The following is a 27,481-nucleotide window of genomic DNA, read 5'->3' as shown; positions in this document are numbered from 1 at the left end:
TATTAGATAACATACATACATACATACATACATGGGGACCTACAATTATGAACGAAAGGGGATGACATAAAAGCAAACTTTATGAGACGGATTTTAACCATGTAATATTGTAAGTGCACCATAAACGTGAGCCACCATGTGTCCAAGCTTTGGGGCATATCTGAAGTGCACCTCAAAACGTTTGAGCTTTGGGATATACAGCAACTGCTTGAGAACACAAATATTGACTTAAAAGCCTCTTTAAGTGACATCACACCACTCTCCTCTAAACTGTCTCTCAACAAGTCGTCACCTTCTTAAACCAATGGCTCAAGTCATTTACATTTGTTATCCCAAGTCAGCCTCTCATGACACTCTGGTAAAATCGCCTATCCCCAAATTAATTTATGTATTTATTTACTGAGTTAGGCCAACATTTTACCTTTTTTCCTAAATCAGGTTTAATCCAATTTAATCCTCTCATGTTACATAGCTGACAGTGTTATTTTATATCATAAATGTTCTAAACGTTTTGGGTGAAAGATGTCTAGTTTTGTTTTGGACCAGTTTTGTATTTTTCCTAAGGTCAGAAATGCAGTCAGGGTGGAAAAGTACAGATGTGTATCATGTGGTACTCCCTCTTTGCCTTGTAAAACAAATTATTTGCCTACCAGGCTTACATGACGACAATCAAATTGCAATGTAACTCACTGGAGGTGGTGTGTAGTTGATTAAGATAATGGAGACGGAAAATAAATTTGATTCCAGGGCAATTTTCCCTTTAAGGCCTGCTTTCCCAGTATATCAATATCAATTAAGACATGTGTGACTGCATCTTCATTTCACTGGAGAAATCCAATGACTGTATAAGCCAGCATCACCTCTGTTCAGGGAATGAGCTTCAGTGACATGACTTTAAAATATACTAGCATTACTGATAGCAGAGGAATATTAAAATAACAGATGTAAAACACAGCAGAAGATCATTTTCCAGAAAGGCACAGAGGATTATGATGCTTTCTCAGCTTGAAACCATTCACAGAACTGAATAAATACATCTGTTGCTCATCAATATCAAACTGTGGTACACAAGCAGCACAGTCATCATACAATTACAACAGGGTGCAACATTGTGAATTAGTGGTAAACATACAGCATATAAATAATTCCTTTTAGATACCAATTAACCACTTTCAACCAGGCGTCCCTATTTTGGGCATGTCATTCATGCAAAGAAAGAAAAAATCAAACATTACAATAAAATAATGAAAACAGCAGCAAGCTCACAACACGACAAGAGGCGACGCGCTGTGCGCTTGTAAGTTGGCTATTGTTGTTTACTATATAGGGCATAAGTGGTTAAGTGAAAGGATAAAAGTTTTAAAGTACCATTTTTTAAAGAGAGTCAATGTATAGAATTCAAGCATAAACTCATATTTGCCCCAAATCACCTTAAAAAACACTCCCCTTGAGACTAGGCCAACCCACAGATTCAGCGCTCTATTGCATCAAATGTGCAATAATAGCAGAATTTGGGAGTTGATTCTGCACTAATTTAACTTAATATTCTTCCTCGTCATGTAAAATTTGCCACTTGCTGTGGCTGAATAACATTGCAAGTGTAGGAGTCCTTCAGTAATGGCTCCCTTATGTCTTTGTAATGTTGAGACGGGTATCAGTCTGTCCAATGGTCCAGTTTTTCAGCAGTTGACCATACTCACATAGCGGCCATTTTGCATCATACTCAACGGGTACCCGCCACTTTGAATGGGGGAAACGTTACGAGTACTTAAGACAGTTTCAACTCCATGGTCATTGTACTATGTGTCCCAGGTTACCATGGTGATCATGTCCTCCTTTCTGTCCCTTTGCGTTCATCACGTATCAATTCATTCAATATAGATTCTCTGCAGTACCTTACCAGAAGGCCTTATAAACATTTAACTAAACTATGTCAAACAAAAAATAGATAATATCTACCACAGATTTAACTCGTTATAGCTTGGTTTGTTTTTCTCTCTTCAAAGTGTCATCTGCATTTTGTTACCAAAAATATAGGGTATGCCCTTATATCTACTTCAAAAATAGATTAAAATAAAGACCCTGAAATCAGACATTTGCTACCTACAGAGTGAGGCCCTGGCAAACCCAGAAGAGATGTATATTTTTGAACAGATAGCAATAATCTTGTGCAAAAGAAAACAATACCATCACATTCTATCAAGCCAGGCTCAAGCATTTTGGGTTAGATGTGTTAGCCATGACGTAAAACAGTTATCAGTGCCATTAGTCTCTTTTTTCCAATGATTTAGAAAAGACTGCACCTCTAGTGATGCTCAGTTTGTAGCCTCCATCACTGCTCTTTGTATATACTGTACTTAATGTAAACAAAGTATCCCAAATAGAAAACTCCCATCAGCCATGTCTGTTGTATATGCAGCTCTAATTTAAAACACATTTATACAAAAACTAATAAAAAATACAATTCCATTAATCTCCAAATGAAAATGAGATTGCATTATATTTCCAATTTGCTATAATAAAAAGTGGTGAATGGCACTCATAAGCATTTCACTAAACTGTACATAAAGCAAGGCCTAAAGCAGTAGTTCTCACCTTTTCTGGAATAGAGCCCACCCACTTGGTCTTAAATCAATTAGTGTACCAGCTTGAATCAATGGAAATAGCATAGTATACTTTTTAAGTTCCTATTCATCTGTAACTTCATTTTTTAAAGAAAAAAACATACATTTTATTCTATCAATTAAATCTTTTTTGTCCAATTATTATAGGACCCACTTGCAATGTCCTCGCGGCCCACCAGTGGGCAGGTTGAGAATAAAGCCATACGATCCTCATAACGTCTCATTGGCCAAAGTCTCTGTAGACAGCCAGATCTTTGCTCCACTAAGCAACTTGCTAATTGGAGTGCCATGCACACTGCGGCGGCACAGGTTACCTACTGGGGAGAAAGGAAAGGAGGAGCTAAGGCACTCCGTGCCTGTAGAGCGATCATGAGGGGAATTAGCCCTGAAATACATCCTGCTTTGGTCTGAAGGGGTCCCGTTGGGGCTAGAGATCGGGGTGTTGGCTGGCGTGGGCCCTTTGTACTGCCGCAGCTGACTCTGCAGCATTTCAATTTCGTCAGCCAGCTGGGACAGCTTGTGGTAGGCCGTGATGGGACCTCCTTTGTGAATGCAGGCCTCGGGTACCCAACGCAAGAAGTAAAGCCTCCACAGAGCGATGTGTGAGGGGAGGAGCATGGGTATGAGCAGGCCTTGCTGGTCAGCAGGTCGAGAGAACCATTCCCTGAAGAAGCGTTCCGAAGGACTCTCTATCACTTGCTGGGAGAAGTCGGGCTTGAGTTGTGCCAACAGGGAGTTCCGCCGGGTCAGTGTACCGTGACCTTCCTTCAGTCCATTACGCAGGGCTGAGGGCGTCCCTCGTAGAGTGGAGCTGTACGTTTTATGCTGGAGGATGCATAGATAGTACATGCATCGTTAGTTAATTATACCACTGAACTAGCAAAAATTTTCATTTGATCTTAATTTCAGATTCAAATTTGTGTAGAAGGAGCGTACTGGAGCAAACACTGACTTTTAAAGCCTTTTTTATTAATACAGGGTGCAGGCAAAAGTGACAACGTTTCGATGTCAATACATCTTCGTCAGGTCATGACATCGAAACGTTGTCACTTTTGCCTGCACCCTGTATTAATAAAAAAGGCTCTAAAAGTCTGTGTTTGCTCCAGTACGCTCCTTCTACACATTCAAGTCCTATTTCTGAGATGCACCGGACCGGCCTGAACTAGGCTAGAGGCGCGATGGATTCTCCTCATGCTTCAGATTCTCCTCATGCTTCAGATTCAAATTTGTTTGTCCCAATTCTCAAGAATGGGTGAGTTTGAGAACTACTGTTCTAGTAGATATATAGACCATACATGGGCAACTGGCAGTCCGGCCCCCACCTTCGCTTAATGCGGCCCGCAGGTTAATACCGGAATACTGATATATTATTGATTTCAGCTGTTACAATTCCAAACATGACCTGCTTTAATTCTGTCAGTTTATATTAGTAGTAGCACAATGACTAGTATAGTAGTATTAAAATTTCTTTTTTTATGTCCAATGTATTTGTATTTAAGTTTGTGAACTTAACGAGTAAATGAGTATTTAACTAAATGCGAAATGAAATTAAATCAAAATGTTACATTTCAGGATTCCAATAAAAAAATAACAAAACAATTATTCAGGATTCCAATTCAAAAGAAGCAAAAATAGACGATCTACAAGCTCAATGAGATACTAGAATGACAAAGTAGGACGCAGCAATATGCAATGTGGCCCTCTGGAGTGAAGGTGGAAATATAGTGGCCCTCGCCATCATCAAAGTTGCCCACCCCTGATATAGACTGACCTTTGTACGTCTGAAGGACTTGACTGCTCCATTCTGGACACAGGTAACACCCTTGCCGACATACATGGGGTTATTGAAGAGGGCTTGGTCTTTGATGGAGAACTGCTGGGACCAGTCCCACACAGTGGGGAAACGCAGAGCCTTCTGCTCTCCAACAGGGATGCCCTTACTTCTGGCAAATTCCTGGTGAGTTAAGACAAGGTTAGGGCTGCAAGCATGCAACAATACATTATTTTCTTTGCAAGTCTTCTATCCATTACTTTTTAGATTAATCAAATAATCTGGATTTTTTTTTTTTTTACATACATCATTCATTTTATATACACTTGAGTACCCGTCCGGAGATATGAGCACCCAAAGAATGTGCAGAGTTTGGGTTAATCATTCATTTTATATACACTAGACCATACCTGTCCGGAGATATGAGCACCCAAAGAATGTGCAGAGTTTGGGTTATGCACTGTGCACAGTATTTCAGGGATGGAAAGTAACTTTGTACTTGCAACTGCAACAGTTCCAACACACACACACACACACACACACACACACACACACACACACACACACACACACACGCACGCACAACCTGTTGCACACACTCACAACCTGTCCCATCGCCATGGCGCGAACACGTTTAAACTGTTTGTGCTAATAACACAACCTGGATTAGACACACACACCCCTCTCGTGCCTCGAGTGTAGTCCCTGTGGCCAGCAGCAGTAAACACATGCGCAGTACGGCAGAGTGTGGCTGCAGATGATCGTCCCATGGCTTGGGGGGCTATAACTAGGGTTACCAACCGTCCCGTAAAATACGGGATCGTCCCGCTTTTGGAAACTAAAAGACGTGTCCCGTATTGAACTGAAACGGGACGCTCTTTGTCCCGTATTTGAATGTTGGGGGATAAATATGAATGACGGGATGATTTAATTGAGAAATGACAGCGATTCTGCCTGTCAATGAGCTCCGCTCTGCTCTCCTCTGAGTTAAGTGCTGCATCCCATTGCTGTGAGAGGCGCTGCGCTGTTTGTAAGCAGCCCATTGGCTTATTAACACAGTGTTGCTAAGACACAGTCTCTGCCCCCTACACCAATCCCTTCCCATCGGCTGTAGGTTCAGTCCACAACACAAGTTGCCTATGCGAGAGTGCGTGCGTGCGAGCGAGCATACGACAGTACTCGGCTCAGAACATTGTTTAATGTCTTTAAAAAAGAAAACGTGTGACAGAAGATTGTGTACCAACAGATTAGACATGAATCCATGATAGGTGATAGCCTAAACAACAAAGTGAAAAAGCAAGCAGAAAATAAGCCATGGATATATTGGTATTCCTGGGAGCACTACAGTATTTCTTGTCTGCCAACTAAAGCGACCCCAGACTGGCTGCTATGTGAAATAACATAAGCATGTGTTGATTTTGTTTTTAAAACCTAATGGTTATTACTGTATGCCAATATGATTAAACTAGTGTTGGGTAACCAGAGAGTGGGCACATAAGAACCAGGTAGACCTGTTTTGGAAAAAAAAAGAAATAAAATACACTACATGATTTTAAGGTAATAGGACATGGCCCAAAGACACCCGAAATTATATTGTGAAAGGAAAAATATGATTTAATATAGGAAAATACCTGTTTTAGACAACTTTATAACCGAAAATACCCGATTTGTCGGCGTCGCCTTTGGCGACGCAACTTTCCTCAGAAATATAGTGAGGTGTCCCGTATTTGAAACTCTGGGAGCCCTAGCTATAACCATGGCGACGGCTGTAACCATCAAACGCTAATAAACGGCGCACAATTTGGGAACGTGAAAAACGGGCATCGCAGTTGAGTGCATATGCTAATGGTCACTGGTCAATGCCCATTGCAAATTCAGATAAATTGCTCCAGCCATGAGGATATTTCTTCTATATCTATCTATCTATATACAGTATATAGCAAGAATCGATTAAGCACTTATTTTAGTCTTGGTCACACAACGGTGTCATGATAAAGTAGTGAAAATAAACTGTTCAAGATTTGTTTTTAATTTGTTACCAGGTACGCTTATAGAATCCTCTTACTCTAATAGAATCACTTTACTTTATATTCATATAATTTACACAAATACCAAAAATACTACACTCCCGATTCTCTTTAAAATGTCAAACTGGATTTTTTTTTTTTACATTATATTGCATTTTCATATCTGTTCAACCAATCAAACAGAAGAAAGTACACCACTTGAGGTGTTTATTGCGTTTTGGTTTGCTTCCCAACATTTGTTAACATTTTATTCCTCCTTTTATGGCATGGAATGCATTTTGGATATCTGTAGTGTCTGGCGCTCTTTCTGCACTCTTGGGAGAGTGCACATTATTCTCAGTACAATTTCCCTGCATAAATAAACACGGTGAAGTTAACTAATGTACCCATTTGCCTATAATGACATGCCCCAAAAAAGGGATTGATTATTAATAGATTTTATTAAATAGTCTGTCGGGTAGAAACCTCTTATGTCCAAAACTGTTGCTTTTCAGGATTCAAATTCAAAAATAGCAAAAGTAGCAGATCCACAATGTTATGGAGATGACAAGCAACAAAATTATATATCATTATTATTTTAGGATCGAAATGATAGATCATATGTTATAGTCGATTAAATCGATTAGTTCCGAATTAAGCGTTGCACACCAATACTCACCGTTAAGTGATCAGCATGTTGTCTGGGACTGTTGAAGAGGAAAGTGCTAAAAACGGGTATCCACATGCTGTCACTCAGTACCGTAAGATAGGTCTCTGTGAACTCAAATGCAGCTGGGTACTGGTTCATCATTTGCCAAACACAGTCCAAGAAGAGCAGGAACAGTGGAGACTAGAAGGAGGTAAATAGTTAAGAAATAATATCAGCCTCCTGAAGTACTTCCACTGGCAGTACAAGGCAGCTTTCATTCACGTTACAGTGTTCTCTTATAAGCGAACTAGGGCTGTCACAGTCATTACATTTTAGTTGATTAATTGCTATACAAATCACTTGTGATTAAGGATTTAATTTAGTTTCTGGCATACAACAATGGAATAGATAAATGAAGTATACATTTCTAATTCTATTTGGCTTTTAGTCTTTGGAAAATATTGCACTGGGTAGATATGACATGACAAGTAACTTATTTATTATGATTGTCATTTCTTTGTTATTAAATAGCCGATCTACAAGCTCAAAACGGTGCGCAATGTGTCGCGTTATGAGCTTGTAGATCTATTTCCGATAGTTTTAAAAATATTTTAAATGTATGACATTTTTTCAACAGATGAATGGGTTTGATTCTGACGATTATGCAAAACAAATACTATATAATTTATTTATAATTGATTATTTATCTTCAACAACTAGCGATCAGGCAATTATGTAATAATTTATGACAGGCCCTCTAATAGCCAACCTCAGATTTATCATTCTTCTTCAAGTGGTTACATCTGTCCAGGAAGCGATGGCCCGCTATCACCCACTCCTTCTGCACCAGGCTCTGGAAGCCGCTGATGCTGCGATAGTGAGGGTCCAGCATCAGCTGAACCAGGGAGGACACCACACAGCTCATGTCCCTGTCCTCCTCCTCTGTACAGGTCAACAAGGGACACATTAGGTCAGAGGTTCTCAAATCTTTTTAGGCCGTGGCCCCCAAAATAAACATATTTGAACTGGGGACCCCCACCCTGACAAGCACTTGGGATTGTGGGATTTAATGCGACTCTGTTCCACAGATAAATATTGTGAAAATAGCAGATCTACATGCTCACAACGCCTCGCGTTTAAATAAGCACGATATGCCTTCTCCATTTTTGCACGACAAGGTGCAAGTATAACAATTATAATTAAATTGCCGGTAATCAAAAAAGTTATCAATAGAATAATCACTATGAAAATAATCAATAGTTGCATCCCTAGTACGAATACAAGATCAACACGCTACTGTCCCTGGCGAGGAAAAACTATTCCATGTGACATGCATTGGCATACATGAATCACTGCTCTTTCCAAATGAAACAGTAACTCACGACTGTCCACATTATTCACTCTTTTGACCATATAAATCTGTGAGTATAATTACAATACAGACACTAAATAACCTTCCAGTTTGAAACCTGGAGACAAAGACAGACACATAATAATATAGATATACAGATAATACAGATAATACACAATCTGAAATATGTACCTTGCAGAATAACAGAAGCATGCTTTCCATCCAGGAGGTAAACCACCTCAGCAGAATGTTTCAGGAAGGCCCTTCAATTACAAATGTAAACACAAATTAGATGTACGTCTACTACGTCTGATTAACATTTACCATTTCCTCTAAAATCACAAGTTCAATGTTGCTGAACTGAGTTGCAGTCATGTAATGAATCCCATAAAAGCCCTTGAACACATAATTTACACTTAACATTATTGCTGTCAATTTTCCAAAGCATACCACATTTGTTTTAGGTTTTGGAATGAATACCACATTTTTAGGTTTTGGAATAAATACCTAATCTTCTCTTTTTGAAACTTTCAGGTTGACAAACACACCCTAAATCTCCCTGCTTATCTGGCCAATATTCACATCCCTATGAAAAAGTCATGGACATTTGCTTCATAAAACTATTTTCACCACATACTTTTCAATCAAAATGTAGCAATAAAATCTAAATAAATTCAAAAAATTGTGGAATGCTTTAGAAAACAGTTAGCAGTAATGTAGTATATATATTGGTATGGTCCTTTCAGGGCTGCAGAGGTCAAATGTAGTGTATTAGTTTTTCCAACTCAGGCCATGATAAAAGCAAATATCACTCATGTTGTGTGTATTCTTAACTGGTGGCAGAGTTACTCTGTAGGGTTTTGACATGTTATCAGATATAATATGCTCATGATAAACACGTTAATTGTGCATCTAAGTTTAACTCAGAGTGAAAAGATGGACCCGTAAGGGACCTGTCACAGTCCATTTGGGACTATTTTTACACTCTGAAAATTAAATGAATGCTGTGAGTGATGGAAAAGGATCTTAGTTGCACGCAATAAATTCTTCTGTTGAAGATCAGATACATTTTCATTGAGCGACACATACGGTTGTGTGACAAAGTATACAGTAGTGTCTCTCTCCCCTTTGGCTTCAGTGCCCTCATAGCCATTGGGGTTCTTCTGTTCTAAATTTAAACAGGGCTAATCAGCACCTACTGGGGAGCTCTTAAACAGGCACTATGCACAACCTTTTATTTAATGTACTCTGTAAAAAAAGAAAATTCCACAGGGCACTATGAAGGGAAAACTAAAAGCTCTATTAACACAGTAGATACACAGTAAAGATGATTCCATTTCATATAGGAGCAGTGCTGCCAGTTCTGTCACACTGGGGTGGTTCCTTCAGTCTGGACTACTAAATATTTCGACATACCTGACATAGTCCAGCCATTGCGAACTTTCAATGGATGAAAACCATTTCTTTTCAGACTCCTCAAATGGTTCTACAAACAAAGTCAAGAGTAGAAAAGTTTTGTATACATTTTTAGATTTGGTGCAGAACTATTCTCTTGGGAGGCATAAGCAATAACCACACTGATGGAAACACTGCAGAAAATAAAATGCTTGTTCAATTACTTGATTAGCTCGTTAATCCAGTGCCTTTAATGGAATAATGCAATTTGGCTCACCTATGACACAGCTCTGCTTGATTTGCACAAAGGCAGTTTGGATGTCCTGGATGTTAGGCAGGCTCTTGTCCAGTTCTGATCTTAAGACATCACCGTGCTGTGGGTGGCTCTTTGTTATAGCTGTGCATATTCTACCAATGCAAAGGGATGTTGGTGAATGGATTAGAAGTATAATGAAAGGGTTAGGTTAACATTTCAGCAGTACATTGTTTCTGAATATAGATAAACATGCCACTTAATGTTCCAATGTTTCCTCGCCTCTCCCCTCTACCTGGGTCTATCCTAGCCCCTTTTGGAACCCAGGATACCTTTTTTTATTTGGGACAACTCACGACGGTATCCAGGGTCCCTTGAAAGCCAATGCATTCTCCCATTCAGCACTTGGTACCACTCTCTGGTCTCAATCAAATAGAACGTCTCTAAAGGGTCGCAAAGAGATTTCAATGATGCTCATAACTGCAGTACGATCCTGCGGAAACGTGTGTTGATCGGCGTTGCCATTAAACATGCTTAAAACATATTTTAAATTAGTTTTGCTCTTCCTCATGTTTCATGTCCTGTCTCCCCATCTGCTAGCTGCACTCTGCCTAGCCATTCATCAGCGCTGATCATCACCATACTGCACCATATCATTGAAATCTATATGCAAAACTTTAGAGTAGTTATATTTGTTAAGAAGACCAGAGAGTGGTACCAACTACCAAGAACTGAATGGGAAAATGCATTGATTTGAACAAGAGAGAAGTATGTCTTTCCAATGTTTTTGTTTTTGAGCGGTGGTCACAACGCTCCTATACGTGGCCGTGTGTGTGGGTATGTCTGTCTGTCTGTCTGTCTGTATCCGTGTCTGTATGTAGCCTACAGTACCTTTTGTGACCACACATGTTAAGGGAGGGGCGCTGTTGTTCAGGCCAGGCCAGACACACACACACACACACACACACAAACACAATATATATATAGTGTGTATATATATATATTTATTTGTTTTGCTGTTGCGCAGCCTCCACGACCACCGCTCAGTTCACACGGGTGTGATTCTTTTTTTAACTCTGGATTTACTGTACCTCTGGTCCAGCTTCCTCAGCTGTGTTGGCTCACTGATGCTGGCCATGCGGACAAGAGCACTCCCATTAGGGTGGTTCCAACACCACAGCTAATAGCAGACATGACATACACAAATTAAAAGTGGTTTGAAAACATTTGAAACATATTCCACAAAATATTTTCAGATAGGGGTCCATGGCCAAATACTTAGTCATTTGGGGGTCCTTGACATGAAAATGTTTGATAGCTAATTTATACTCCAGACTCTATAAAACCACAGTGTCATTTGCTGCCAAAAAGGCATATTTTCAGGCCAACATGTAGCATGTAGATCGGTTATTTTTGGCAAGTGACATTGTCTTCAGTATAATTGAAGCTTAACACAAGATAGTACACAATTGAGCCACGTAGGTGTAGGGATGGAGCTCGTTATTTTTATATTGATAATGAGCACCTTATCGATCCTGCTTATTGAGCCGGGCTTTTATCGAGCCCACTATTGAGCGTTTTCTAATATTTCGTGGAAAGATGAGAGACGACAAATTCTGAACAGAACTGGTATCTTTTGTGTATGGCTGACCACCATCTATGGAGATGACAAATGACAAATATTATCATTAAATATAATTAAAACAACCATTCGTTAGTGTTAAATAGCTTTATATTATGAATAGTACTTTAATAATTTCTTGATCGCCTCTTGTCTTGATTGTTTAAACATGACGCCAAGCTTGATAAGCCCAAAGCTTGTTACCGGGTACTCAATAAATGTGTTATCAGTTTGTAGCGGGCCCTTGTTTCTAGCTCCATCCCAACTTAGGTGGCATTCATAATTGGTAGTCTCCACTAGAGGTATATTAGCGACTAAAACCCCTAAAAGGGCACGCTCAATCAAGGAAAGGAAAGGCAAATGTATCAAGCATTCCATGGAGGTAAAAGGACCCGTAACTTACAGGGATGCGTTTATCCGTGAAGTGATTGGAGTACTGCTTTAGATCTTGATCCGCCAGGGATGCTGGGACCACAAAGTACTCAGAAAGGCTAAAAGGGTGAGATGTTGAAAAACATTTGAATTGGCCAAAGGCAGACATTACACATGGGATGTGATCGGGAACATAAAAAGTAAGGGGGTATGGAAATGGTAGTGCATGGGTGCATGCTAGTCTATTTAATTAGAAGTAGAACCCAAATATACTGATAAACTGTGCCCCTATTCACAAATGATTCCCAAACTAGGGTAAGTGCCATTCTATTGGAGTAGGAGGTAAAGGAGCAGTGCATTTATTTCACTTGGCATATCATTTTACTCCTCATGCATTTCTTATACTGTAGTTCACACGTTCGTGAGAGACAGGAAAACAAGTGCCCTAAAGAACTTTGTGCCACTAGGAAAAAAATGGCCGCTGGGCCGTGGCACCATTATTATCGTTTCTATCTTACTAAACCTATTTCTATGCAGATTTTATTTTTTATAACGTCGGGTAAAGTAGGATACGGCCACCCATGGTGTCCATGGACTTTTTTAAATGTTTGTTTTTACCGCAAACGTGGTGTGTGTGTGTGCGTGCATGTGTGCGCGCGTGTGCGTGAGTGGCACATGCACAGATCCCGTTCTGACCAACACAATTTTTCCCACTAGACTGGACACACAAAGCCACGTACTGGGAGCTCGTGCTAGCACACCGCTCCAAAAAAGGGATAACGTACACCCCTACAGGTACGCGGAGGTACTACAGGGGTATGTGAGACATTGACAAACTTTGTGTGACCTGCCTATCTGTAAAGTGGTAAAAAAAATCTCTGTATCTCAAACTGCTGTGCTGCCTTCAGCAACAAAGGTCTTATCTCAAGTAAAGTCCTGTATTCAAAATGTTACTTGACTAAAAGTAGTAAAAAAAATATGCAAAGTACCTTAAGTAAAAGTGCTCCTTTCAAACAGTTATACTGTGGGCCACAAACATATCTCAGAGTCTCAAAGTAAAAAGCACATCCATCGTATTTCTATTACAAAAACTAGTGTTGATCATATTTCAAATACAAAAGCTACAATACTCATAATTTGTGGAACTTATTTTTTTTGTTTTGGTATGCAGGTGTACAGAGACTTCCTCATCATGCTTACCATTGTATTTAAACCATCTACAGTGTATATCCCCTGTTGTAAACAGTTTGAAACCTGTATGAGGGCTTTAACTTGAATTTATAAGAGCTAATCCTATGTGTTGTAAATACAGGCCAATAAGACAGTCAGTTGTTACTGAGGTGCCAAATCTATGGGATTATGGCTAAGACAATATTGCTGCAATAATAAACAGATGAGTCATAAAAATGTCAAAGACAACCCTGTAAAGTAAACTAAATAAACTCTGAGACAACTAACCACCATTACTTTTTTTTTAATTAAGCTTAAGCAGATACAGGCTTTATGAAAAACAAGTAACCTATCACTGATCTGCAGCTACTCAGTACTTAAACACTGACATTCCTCTCCATAATAAAGTTTGCCTTACGGAGCTTGAACAAATGTCTCAGTCCCATATGGCAGTGGTTCCCAGCCTTTTGTCCTTCTCCCCTTTCTCTTTTATCAAAAGAATAAAAACGATGGGAGCTTGCACAAAAACGAATTGCACCCACCGTTTTACGCCTGTAACCCTGTGACAATGCCCTTTCCTGAGAACTACCAATGATGGAGCTTGTACGAAAAATAATTTCACCCACCTGTTTATACACGTGTACCTGTAAACCCGTTATGCGACAATAAAGCTAAGAAGATTGGCTATTTCCAGTAAGTGTAGAGAGAAAAAAAAAGAAGGGGGCCTAATATAGACCCCTGGGGGGACTCAATGAAGTATGAGTAGTTGGTTGGTGAGGTTAAAGTTGTACCATGTAACTTTTTTTATAAAACAAATCTTAAAATTGTCCTAACTGTTAAATCGCTAAAGTTTTAGAACACCCACTCCGTGAATTTCAGCCTGTAAAGCCTTCTCTATATATGTAAACTGCGATCCTTGCCGGGGACCGGATCTCGCGCCAAAATTGCGTCATCACACTACCGGCCAATCACAGCGAGGGTTATACAACTGCCGGCCAATCACAGCGCATCTTGAAGTGGGGTCGCTATGGCAGCCATATTTGTTGTCGCCCGTTTGTACCATCCCTTCTCTAGGTAATTTCGCCTACCAGGCAGGGTGAAGGAGTCCGTATCTCTGGAATTACTGAACGCACAGGAACAAGGGACCCCTCAAAAGATAGATCTCAGCGAGGTGGAGGCAGACGCGGGGGTCTGAAGGTACGAAAAACGGCCGAAAGACGCGGACGCGACCGCGGTTTGCTATAGGGCTAATGACCACTAGTTGGGCATCTTACACAGTATAGCTTTAAGTACACCGTTGTTAAACGTTAAAAAGGGCACTTTAATGAGGGTTAATACAGCTATTAAGACAAAGGGTGTATCTCTGACTGAATGAGCAACATGCCATGCTTGGCCAAAGATATTCTGTTTTTAGTAAATAAACAGGAGATGAACCTACGTAGGCGAGATGGCGTAACCCTCGTTGATGGAGCACACCCTCCACTCAGCTGCGCGCGTCCGCTTGATCTCTCTATCCCACTCAGAAGGGCGGTCAAAGAGGGGGGTCTGCAATCCTCCTCCTGGGACGGCACCATTGATTCGCTCCCCTGGGGACGTGGGTCATGCAAAGCCACCATCAATTCTCATATTTTTACCAATGACATTTCCAAAAAGTATTTTACTCCATTTCCAGGCTTATAAAACCTTTTTTTTTATACATTTCCAGGAATAGGGTTAGGTGGGAATCCTGTAGGGCAGGTATGCCAAAAGTGTTGTGTATACCTGAGGAGCCGTAGTATCGTCTCCCTAAATACTCGAAACCAAACAGAAGCTGAGGATCAGCCGGGTGGGAGTAGTGAGCAATGGCAAGGCACACCTGAAATAAAAGATGGGATAAGAAAAGGAATTGCTTTCAAATTGATGTCAACTTTACAAGCAGTGGGATATCAATATATAATACATTTATGTAAGTCTCTGTATGTCTGTCTATTTAGAAAATGTATGAGTCATAAAGGCCAACCTGCAAGTTTTCAGTAGTACAATCAGATGTGTACTACTGAGTACCTTTAAATATGTAAAGCACATGGCGATGGACACTTTCCATCAGCTCTCTCGGTTGAGCTACTCTATGCCCAGTTGGTGGTGCCCTTGTGGTCCAAAGGCAAGTGCTCTACTGACTGATTGCATTATTTACATAGAGTATGTAAAAAAATAATACTTGTTTTCAAAACATTCAAGTCACAATACAACGGATTAGACAACCCAATTCGATTAGTGTGTCCATTAATCTTGCTGTATTTATGTTGTGTATATTCAAAATTACATTTCATATGTACAGCCAAAAAAAAAAAAAGGTTGTAAACCTTAATAGACCCTTCTATTTCTATTTGGTCCACAGGAATAAATATCAAGTTTATTGCAGCCTCCACTCTTAACCACAGCCAACTTAGCAACAAGTGAAACCTAGAAAAGGCAATTCTAGCAGAAAGCGCATTGCTCTTGGGTTACAGAACTGAATCTTTCTGTGGCATGACTACAAAATCACACAATGCCGTCCATTCAGTGTCAGAGCTGTGAATAACACAAGAGGGTACGAGGACGGAGGGAGGGAGGGAGAGAGTGTGTATGTCTGTTTGTGAGTGCACGTGTAAGACACTGCTGCTCTTAACTCTGTAATTTCCTATGGCAAAATAAGCCATTATAGAATGGTCGTTGCTCCATATGTCACAAAGAAAAACAAGGACTGAGCACTGTTTTAGGTTCACACTGTAATTACATACCGTAGATGTTGTCCCCATATAGACTCACAAGGAGCCAGGGGAAGCGGTCAAATCCTCGATTTTACTATTTCAATCCTCAATGCACAGGAATAACCAGAAACGTTTCACATGTCATTGTGCCTATTCTGGTCGGATGAGATTGTGTTCAAGTGGTGTCACATGACATGTTGATGTTAAATAAATATGCTTCTCTAACCCTTACACACATTGTTAATGTTGGCTGTATATACTGCATACATTATACTTACACATACTGTATACTGTTACAGTATGCAAGCTAAATATAATTACCCTAAACCTGACACACATAAGCTGCCATATGACTTGTGCTGGCTGGGAATCAGAAGAGCGACTTTGTGTTTTAGGTAGGGGTGCAACAGTAAATCAAGCTAATCGATTTAATCAAGTACTGTATGATCAACACATTTATGATTTTCAAACATAGTAAGCGATCCATGACGTGCAGCTTTTTGTGAGCTTGTAGATCAGCTAAGATTTTGAAAATACATAAGAAAATACATTATAACTTTTTTGCGTTGATTTGTCGATAAATCAAAATAAAAACACCTTTCAATGATTCGATTAATCAAAAAGTAATCAACAGAATAATTGCCAACAAAATAATCAATTATTGCATCCCTACTTTCAAAGGATATACATAGTGGCGTCACCGTACATACCAAGTGTATAAATATTAATTAATCTCTAACACTTTACTTCCAAATTCGCTTGCTTCCAACCAAGACATTGGAGAACCTGTCATGCATCTGTGTTTGTAGTGTGGTCAGGGAGTTAGAGGGCTGAATGGATTTCTTGTTCCTGTGGTCTGTTTTTTGTGGTGGTGAATTTAAGGCTTCCTACCCAGCCGTCACATGTTCCTAGGGGTTGGCAACATCTGTGCAAGGTGACAGCGTTTGCTTTTCTTATGTCTTTCTCACAGCAGGCAGACCTTAATGTCCAAGTTCCCGAATGAATTCAGCAGGCATGAAGATCTGGAGAAGTCCAGTTAAAGAGGTGGTGCCATAGTTTTGTACTTTTTCTGGTTTTCATGTGTCTAGGAGGTTGACAGTACTTCATTAGACCCCCTGGTGTGGTTGTTATGAGCAATTATGCATTCTCTTTTTATTTGGGTTTTTAGCTGGAGGATGCCACCTGCTGGGTCAGACCCATACTTATTACATCATAGAATCAACCCCTCCCCTAATTACCATTCACCCAACACATGTGGGTGTGGCTAACTTCAGCCGGGTCACCACCCACCATGACAACCATGCATACCAATGAACTGGTGGGTGTGGCCACATAAAAACATAATTTTAACTCTTTCTGTACACTTTTTTGGAAAAATACTTCCTCCTAGTTTTATAGAGGGGAAAATCATGGCACCCCGTCTTTAACACATTCCAAGCCACGGGGAGCCCCTTAATATTAAAACCGTACTATATCGGACTTCTGAGGGGGGGGGGGGGGGGGGGGGGTCTCAGCTGCTCGTCTTTTCCCGTACTTTCCCGTATTTACCGAAATAAATGATTTTCATCCGAAAATCGGCGATCGTCTAACCTTCCCTAGTCACCACTCGTGCATCGATAGCTCATGGCTGGTCTGACATGAAGCAGAAGTGATGTCATGGCCCTTTCCTTCTCCAAGGCACCTTCCACCCATTCGTTTACTGTCTGTACACGAGTGCTTCTACTGCAGCCGTGCTGGGGGCTATGCTAGCGAAACTTTTCAGTTCTACTCTTGAGTCACACATGGATTATTTGAGGGGACATTTACGTGAACGGATCGCGCACGCGAAACGCACGGGGACATGATGCGTTAGCCGAATCTCCCACTCTAAGCCAATGCAGATTGAGAATTTCACAGTGAACTGGGGTGAGTAAAACAACCCGGATCGCGGAATGGTAATGGGGGATGAAGACCACGTGATATAGCGCTGGATGTCTGGTAAAATGAAAATTTCACGGCTAATCTACCAACAACCATTCTATTTCGGGCTGGCAAAGAGTTAAAGAATAATGCTGGTAGGGCGAGGCGACATGACTTCAAATCAATATCATGATTACTTCAAACTTTTGCCTAGATTATGATTAATGAATGATTTTAAAAAGTGAAACATTTACTCTACAAGCTCACAATGCGTCATGCAACGCATTAGCATACAGTATAAGAAATAAAAAATAAAAAATATACAAAATCACACCCGTGTGAACTGAGCGGTGGTCCCCCCCCCCCCCCCCCCCGTGTGTGTGTGTGTGTGTGTGTGTGTGTGTGTGTGTGTGTGTGTGTGTGTGTGTGTGTGTGTGTGTGTGTGTGTGTGTGTGTGTGTGTGTGTGTGTGTGTGTGTGTGTGCGCGCGCGCGCGCGCGCGTGCGTGCGTGTGTGTGTGCGCCGTGCCTGGCCTGGCCTGAACAACAGCGCCCCTCCCTTAACATGTGTGGTCAGAAAAGGTTACTGCAGGCTACAGACAGACAGACAGACACGCAGACAGACAGACCCACACACACGGCCACGTATAGGAGCGTTGTGACCACCGCTCAAAAACTAAATTACAAAACAAAGACCTGCTTCTCGTTTATTCGATTAACTTACACGAGCAAGATTAAGTCAGTTGTTGGTTCAAAATCTCTTAATTGCCCAGCCCTAAATGCTAGTTGCCACAAGAAGCAGCCCATAACAGACAGAGCTGACTGAGATGAGATCAGCCAAAATGGAAAAAAGTGGGCAACAAGAGAAAACAAGTCAACCTTCAATCTAAAAGTAACTCCTCACTTTGATCTACAGGGCTGTCTAAGCAGAGCTTTCCTTTGAAAATGTAACATCTGTGACTCTAATCTTCCTTAGAGTCATGAGTCAGAGTCACAATGTGAAATGATTATGTTACACTCAAATTGTTAGGCAGCAGCAGTCGTTGCCAAGATGACCTCTGAAGCAGCCAACTAAATTAACATTCAGGCAGCATTATATCCACCCAACCCAGCTGAAAAGGACTTCAACAGACTCACTGTTTACTAGGTGCCAGAGCAATACCGCACTGTTTGATATGATACCAACTGAAATACCAATGGAGTTATCCTTTATGATTTATTTGCAATACCAAATATAATAAATACATTTACGGTCAAAGTAAACGTTAATTGATAATTGTATATTTTTTGGTATATTCTTTTTGCCAACACCTTACTTATGGAACAGGAACAACTTACTTGCAACTTAAATCCTTGAAGAACATGAACAAGTTCCACACAGGGCCATGTGAACTTGTTCATGTTTTTCAAGGATTTATTTTAATCGTATAATACCAAATCTATTGATAAGATAGCGTCTCCAAGTGCAAGAGTGAACGAAGACTAAAAAGGACTGTAAACTGGTCAGCGTAAAGGGAAAAGCCCATTACGTTTTTGATACAAGGACACAACGCTAATCGTTTTTATTGGAAAGATACAGGCGATTTTCAATGGCCGTTACCAAACCAGAGTTTGCACTGTGCACTGCATCAGGGTTCCTGACAAGTTGGATATGACCATTTAACATTGTCTGCTGGCTTCGGGACAAGGCTGAAGGAACGTAAAGTCTGGACGGCCGGGAAGGAAAAGATTAGTGGGCAAAGACCTACACCCAATGAACAGCCTATGCAGAGATTTGTAGTCTTTCCCACATGAACCCCTATTCAGTGCAAGCCATAATAGGCGAACATTTTGAAATAATAGCCGATCTACAAGCCAACAACGGGTCAAGGCGCATTGTGAGTTTGTAGATCGTCTACTTTCGCTATATGGTACAACAAAGTATATTAGTGTTTAAAGAAAAACTGCCAAGAACAGGAAGATAAGGAAGAAGGCTCATTCCTTCATCCTTCAATTCTGGTGAGCATCCAAACACACATGGTTTTGAAAACCCACCGAGCTGAAGTTTATAGAAGAAGCCATTATGTATTCACTGGATTAAATAGAAACATGAAATGCTACTATTTACAATACACCATTTATAGATGACAATACAATCGTTTTTCTTTGGGGGAAACTTCAGGCTCACTCACCTTCTTGGCACTCTCAGGCCCTGCCTCATCAAAGCAGAACCTGACAATTCTAAAGTCCTTGCAGTACAGTATAAGTTCAGTGGGACTGAACTTCAGCTTTTGGTTTGACCCCAGAACTTTCCTCTTCCCCTTGGCATCATTCACTAGGAGGAACAGAGGAAAATAACAGAACTGAAATAACGCTGATAGACAAATGCCTGGAATAGTTTGAAGAGAACAGGAAGTATTAAGCAATATATTTGTATAGTACTCTGTACCATGGCAACTATGGACCTTATAAGTAAAATTCAATGCAGTGTGCCGTTCAAAAAGGAGGCTATAATTTGCTTTATACGTGTAGTTAAATATGGTTGTCATGTCTTTATTTTAATTATTAAAATGAAATGTAAGTTTATGCTTCAGCAAAACTGCAAGTGAAAAGTCAGCACATGATTTTAGCCTGAACCAGAAAAGCAGAGGTGATATTTCAGGAAGGGATCATAGGGATGGGGCAAAAACTATTCATTTGAAGCATTTAGTTGGAGAGCACACTCAAGCTGGTCCGAAAATCAGAAATCCAGAGGTCAGGGAGAGAGAGAGAGACACACAGCAAGGGACTCAGTGGCAACAGCTGGGAAAATCGGGAAAAAAAGATCAACCCTGGTCGGAAAATAAATACGAAACGGGTGGCAGTGTGCAAACGTGTCCTATAATACTAGCTACTTTAGGTGTGTGGAATGGATTTGTACGTCTCATCGACAAATCAATTTGTTGACCAGATTCCCAAGGGCACTATACTACAGTTTTCGCTCTACATTAATATCTGTCTATGAGAATAGCAGATCTACAAGCTCAGAACACGTCGCAAAGCGATGTGAAATTGCTATTTTGAATGTTACGCCACAGAAAATAATCGTGTATAACAAATCTTAAAATGATACACAAGTCATCTCCATTGGCCATAATGGCCAATCATAGCCATTCCAAAGAGGTGGAATGTATACAAATAAGTGAAGTAACCCATACAAATTAGATTGACCTTTTGAGTGTTTTTGCCAAACCATCGCTAGCACAAATGACCTTTGTTAGAGGGAAAGCCAGGGGGAAACAAAGCCTCATCAGTTGAACACAAAAAACAACCTCGCTGAGGGATTAGGCTTGCTATGTCAGCACACGACAGTAATGAGATATATAAACAAGGCTAATCCTAACTAAGCTGCCCGTTCATTGTCCAACGCCTGGGCTGTGTTCTCATCTGTGGAGACGAGGCCATCACATCACTGACCAGGGAATGGCAACCAACCAGACCCGACAGCCACAAAAAACCTCTTCAGTAGTCCTGGCCAGATTGATTTTCAATTATGTTTGCAAAATACTGAAATATTAATCAGGGAGAAAGGCTGTAGAATGCATATACAGTATATGGATGTCTGGAAAACTTCAGATATTTCAAAGATTGCAATTCAACAGCTCCGATGTGTGCACGGGAGGCCAATTTTGTTGAGTTAACCACAAGAACCCTAGTCATATTCTGCAAAAATAACAGATGTATAAGCTACAAGCTTGTAACCTGCCATTTTTGGTGAAGAGATTTGATGTAGAGGAAAAGTACAGAACCCCTGGGGGTCTCTGGACAACAAAGTATATGGTAGGTCAATTATTTATTTTACACAGAAATAGTCATGACACTTTTTTGCCATTGATTATTTTGACAGATTATTGTCACATTACCAAAGAGTCAATTAGTGATATGACTTTATATCTCTCCTAAGAATAGTAGCCTACATAATCAATTACAGTCTCTTGTTTATGGTGAATAAATTAATGCATCAACAGCGATATTTTGGTTAAGATTGCAAACATGCAGCAGGAGTACCTGTCACCACTTGTTCCAGACAGGCAAGGGGGATGTCATGTTCTCCAAGAAGACAGTGGGCCACTTGGAACCTCTGTGGTGAAAGCAAAACAAAGACAAACACCTCAGGATTTTGACAATTGGTTCTTTTTTTACTACGAAGGTTAACCCAGAACCTCCCATAAACTGAAACTTTGCTGAACCTGTGAAGTTCTGTGATTTCTTGCGTCACGTTTAACCACCTGTGAAGGGGTACGTACTGTATGTCATAAAGAACGAACCATTTAAAAAAAAAGCAAAAGAAAATAGCCAATCAACATGCCCACAACAAGTCACATTGCAATGGGTTGTGTGCTTGTAGATTTGCTATTTTCCCCATTTTAAAACACTTTTAAAGTATACTGTAAGTCCTACGTATCCAAAACTATAGGTAAATATCAACTCCTGAGCAGGGCTGTGTGAAAACAAATACAGAACTGTTGAAACACGTTTCAAGACTCTTAGTTCTTGTAGACAAAGAGTCATATGACAACAGTGACCTTCTTAAACAAACTTGTGTTTGTTTTCTGTTCCGACTTTCACTCTTGTAAGGAAGTGCGCCAAATCTCCAGCAAAATGGCACGATACAGGAAGATTCATTCCTCTTAGTCAGTGATAATTTGGTCTTCTAGGATCAACAGGTCACACAAGTCCAAAAAAACAACAAAATGATGGCTTCAAGTCAGCATTTCACCTTTCAAGCCAGTTAAATATTCAACAGTCAGAGGGCTGTTTTACAGCTGTTGTACAAAGGGCTGTACAGGAATGTTAACAGATTAGAGAGACGCTGACAGAAATAATATTCTCCATCAATATTATGTTTAGACATTGATAAAACTAGAATAATACTAGAAAGTATAATAAAATAAAAGTACCTGTTTGGGTAGGGCATCATGGGTGATAAAGGAAACCTTAAAGTTTGTGCATATTAGCTTCCCCCACAGGTCATCCTGGCTGTTGTCTGCTCCGATACACTTCCTTACAAAATTCACTTCATTAACCACAATCTCCCCTGGTGAAAACAAATAGGAATTAAAGAACAACATGAGGCTAAGGTCCAACCACCAGAATACAATTAAGAGATAAGGAAGCAACAGCAAAAATAGTAAAAAGTAGGGTATTATCCTATGTACTTTGAATGAATGGTCTAACTTTGCAGGATATCAAAAAGATGCCACCGAAACATAGGACAAAACTAAACAAAACACTTTCATTTCAAATGAGACCGGCAGAAACATAGTACCATGTTTTGAACTGTCACTGACATCATTGTAAGGCAGTTGTAACTGTCCAAAACAATGGTATACCTTTATATGAACTTTATTTTTTTTAAAGTTAACATTCATTTTCTTTGAACATGGAAAAGAATACTAAATTATATATCACAACACATTTTGATTAATTATTTGTTGTATTCTGTAGACTTCCAAGTCGGCTATACATACCACCCATGACCAAAATGTGCATTTTAAAACAAAATGCCAGAGGCATCATCACTCAAAGAGAGAAGTACTGTAATGGGTGAAAACGGAGTAAGCCTCAGGTTATTGGTGTAGTAGCTGTATTTGTTTTGGAGTCCAATTCAAATCGACATATTAAAAACCTGTCAAACATGAAGCCGCAAAGGAAATGGGCTCTTCTACATGTTTGTAGAAGAGCCCATTTCCTTCGCGGCTTCAGAAGACAGTTCTGTCCCTAGACAGACCCTCTTTTTTTGAGCAAGTCCAAACAAATCTCAAAGTAAAAGTGATCAGTCCCATCAGCTTTACTTCCTGTTCCTGCGATCTTACTGGCAAAGAGGACACCTGTGTTTACTTAATGCTAATAGGGTGTGTACTGGTGTGGTTGCACACTGTACAATATCGTACAGAGTGTGTAGTAAAATAATTAACAGCTAAAGTCCAGTGATATAATATCCCCACTTTGAATGGGTTTCTATTATTAAATGTTTTTCAAAATATTTAAAAAAAAAGCAAAGAAGTTTAGGGATAAGGGGTAAGGCATGGACGAAAATATAGCTGTAGCACAAAGGGGTTTTATTTCTGTTTTTCTAAATAGGTAACTACTACTGAGAAAGACGTGATGGCAAACTTAGGACAGAGTGGAACTCTGTTGACCAGAAAGGTGCATAGAGAGCTTAGCCAAGTCTTGAGCTTTTCCTCATGCAAATAGTGGTGCTGCCAGTGACATTTTTTCCACATCCTTAGCTGACATGCTCTTGCTCTTCCAGAGACAGCAACAGTGGAAAAGTCTATTACAGCACCTGCCATCATAACAGAGGTCTACAGTTCAAATGTGAGTAAAGAGAAGGGACTTTCAAAGGCAGGACAATCGGCATTGGTTGCAAAGTGTTTAACTTTAACTATAAATACAGATGATGACTAGCGTGCACAGAAAGTTGGGATGGAGCACAACACATTAAAAAGGAAATTGCCCCCAAATTCTTGGGTGTGGCGATAACATTCCCTGCCGAAGAAAAACATTCCTATAGACTACTACTTTATTAACAGTTTAATAGACTGATCCAGGCCTGTAATAAGTTTAATAAATAGACTGATCCAGACATAAAATGTCGTCATTTTAGGGGTAAGGCCACTTGTCTTAGGTCACAAAGGCCAGGGAAGCAAGACCATCAAAAATGAATAATTTAACTTAAGGATTTTATTCTTAAAACATAGGATGTGTAGTCCATGGCTGTGGACTAATCAGTGGCACTTGACTTGCTTGGAGATGGGTAGTCAAGGGGAGTTGTAGTGTATGTTTTGGGGTTCAGAGGGAGTAGCAGAGTGTGGTTTGGGGTTCCTTGGACCATATGAATGAAGGTTGGGCTCTTTTGGGTGACGCCAATTGTCTACCATTTTGCCTCTGCTTTTTGGCTTTGATCATCTTGAGGAGCACAACCCTGTGACTTGATGAGAGTTTTGGCCAAACTGTGGGGAAACAGTGGCCATAGCTCTTGAACCCTATGCAGCAAACTGCATTAAGGGAACAAAACACTTACGAATTTGAGTGATGAAAAGCTAGGAATTGGGATTCGTCAGCAAAAACATTTCTGTCCAATTTCATTAAGGCTCATTTATGCTTCTGCATCAGTTTCTCCTAGAATAGTAAGATTTCAAAAAATTACATTATTTGGGAAGTTTTTATAATGACATACCCAAAATAGCGATTCCATATTAAAAGTGGTTAAATTAATCTACGCTGCCCACAACTGCCTTCCCTATTCTGCACAAAGGGCTCACCTGGAAGTAACCTGGCCTCCAACTTCTTGATAGGTGGTGTGGCGGTTTTCTTCACATCAGTCTATATATAGAGAAAACATGACAACATAGCGGTTAGTTAAATGTAAGATCATCAGACAATCCAATGGCAACAATGGGAAAATGTATCATTAGTGGGTTGAAAGACTATAATTTTGACAGACTGACATTCCCACAAAAACATAACTAGACAAAAGATTCCTGGGATCGGAAACTGTACAGAATTCCATAGTATAGAACTGTCTAAATAAAATTAATTATGCGACTGCTCATCCATTTCTACGCTTGTAATCGAAACGCACACATCACGCTTGGTTTGGAACTAAACATTTATGATTGTTTTGTAGCGGTTATATCATGTGGCAAGTCATGGTGACGTAAGATGCCTCCATGCTGCTCTATTTACAAAGCTAGATGAAGCCAAAGATAGAACCACATCTCACTAGTCACCAGCTGACAAGTACTCTAAAGGTTGGCTTGGAATTGCAATGGCAAGAGAGGGAAATAACATTACTAATGCGAGATGTCTGAAAATTAAAAACAAAAACATCCATCTCCTGGGCTGGAACAGAGTCCACCCCTCACACGAGCATTTGCTTCTCTTTTTTTGCAACTGTCATGAAAATATACCTTAAATTCTGCCCACCCTCATGTAGACAGAACATTCTCTTTGTGTCAACCAAACACTCTTATTAATGTTTCCAAACAAATTAATACGTGGAAAATCAATCAGAACACAATGAGAAACTCTATAAACTGACCAAAGTGACAATACACTTTGTGAAAACATTCTGCACAGGTGAGTTCCCTTTAACAGGTGGTGTAATTTTGATATCCCACTCATTCTTTTGAAGATAAACCAGTTTCATTATTTGTTTAGTGCTTCATCCTATGTTATCTTTGTATGATCTTTGTACAAAAAGCAATGCCCATGGCTGATGGCTTCAATATCATCAATATGCATCAATATCCTTCACCATTTCATATACATCATCCATTTCTGTAAAAAAAAATATATATATATATATATAAATTGTAAAACAGTACTGTACCTTTTCATATGCAAACTTCTAATAAAGTAATCAATCAATCAAACATGTCAACATGATAACAATTCCTCTCGAGATTCATTCAGCAAGGAATCAAAGTGAGATGTAGAATGAATCAATTCCAAACAATTTCAAGCAGACAACATGTTATGCCGGTTTTTGGTTCCACCCAGCACCCCAAACTATTTGGGTGGGAGTGTATGAGTTCAAGAAACAGGCTAACTTGTCCCCGGCGTAATAAAAAATAATATTATGCTATCAGCCAACACCAGCTCAAATATTACCGAGTGGTGTAAAGTAACTAAATACATTTACTCAAGTACTCTGTAAGTAAGTACAATTTTGAGGTATTTAATTGTACTTTACTTCAGTATTTCCAATTTCCAAAACTTTTAGGCCAATTGCTATTTCTACATTGCTGTAATGATACTTTTACTCAAGGAAAATAACTGCGTACTTTTCCCACCACTGAACAAACACACCAGCTCAAATACTTACATGTACAGGTGGAAGATATGATTTGAAGGTTGGTTTGGAGGGTTTCACAGGAAACATCGTTTAGTTTACGTGAATGCAATCCAAACAACAAGACAGCTGGATGGATGCTGCCAGAGATTTCGAGAACTCAAAGTTATATCACCTCCAAGCTTTGGATGCAAAAAAAATACTCAAGTACAATCTTCATTGGCGACAAGAGAGTGCTTATTATTCCATCTCGTTCCGCTGCAGGTAAAACTTAACTCGCTGGTTGGGAGTCCCTTTTAAAAAAAAGTCACTGGTTGGGAGTCTCTTTTAAATAAAATAAAAAGTCACTGTTTGGGAGTTCCTTGATGTGGTGACGAGCTGGTTTGGTTAGTTAGCAGCACACAAAAAAAAGTCTTCAACTTTAAAAATGTCAACAACCAAACTCCACTGTTAAACCCGAACCAAACTGATGCACTGCGGCGACTTGGAGTTCATTAAAGCGTCGCGTCGCCTACATTTTACTCTCCACCTGTTGCTTTTACCCGGCGGTGACTCGGCCCGTATGTGATGATTAATTCAGCTATAAACACACACAGTCACACAACAACACACGACCTGACGCTGTGGACACGACGGCCATGTTTATAGGAGGAGGAGCAGCAGGAGGAGGAGGAGGAGGAGGAGGAGGAGGAGGGATGATGCACGGTCTGAGGATTCAACAAGGTCACGACCATGACGCAGACTTTTTTTTTTGTGTGTGTGAAAATGTGAAAATGTATGAACATTTTCAACAGATGAATTAATATCAGAAGAAATAGCTTTGAC

At 40.0% G+C, this 27,481-nt stretch overlaps 1 protein-coding gene across 1 annotated transcript; it reads right to left on the bottom strand.

Annotated features, from left to right (window-relative positions):
• mtmr10 (myotubularin related protein 10) lies at positions 1 to 27,265 on the bottom strand. Its single transcript, XM_080729311.1, has 16 exons — positions 26,690 to 27,265; positions 25,125 to 25,185; positions 22,758 to 22,894; positions 21,865 to 21,937; positions 20,010 to 20,152; positions 14,974 to 15,067; positions 14,651 to 14,798; positions 12,074 to 12,161; positions 11,141 to 11,229; positions 10,074 to 10,204; positions 9,818 to 9,887; positions 8,594 to 8,664; positions 7,820 to 7,992; positions 7,081 to 7,251; positions 4,396 to 4,578; positions 1 to 3,449 (listed from the first exon to the last, which is right to left on the bottom strand). Exons 1-16 carry the CDS (start codon positions 26,744 to 26,746, stop codon positions 2,835 to 2,837), a joined length of 2,304 nt encoding a protein of 767 aa, XP_080585437.1. The 5' UTR covers positions 26,747 to 27,265; the 3' UTR covers positions 1 to 2,834.
• Between the last annotated feature and the right edge of the window lie 216 nt (positions 27,266 to 27,481).

Source organism: Nannobrachium achirus (assembly GCF_963921795.1).
Source record: "Nannobrachium achirus genome assembly, chromosome: 7".
Classification (NCBI taxonomy): Eukaryota; Metazoa; Chordata; class Actinopteri; order Myctophiformes; family Myctophidae; genus Nannobrachium; species Nannobrachium achirus.
The sequence above is the reverse complement of the archived record's forward strand: the minus strand, read 5'-3'. Positions and strand labels throughout refer to the sequence as shown.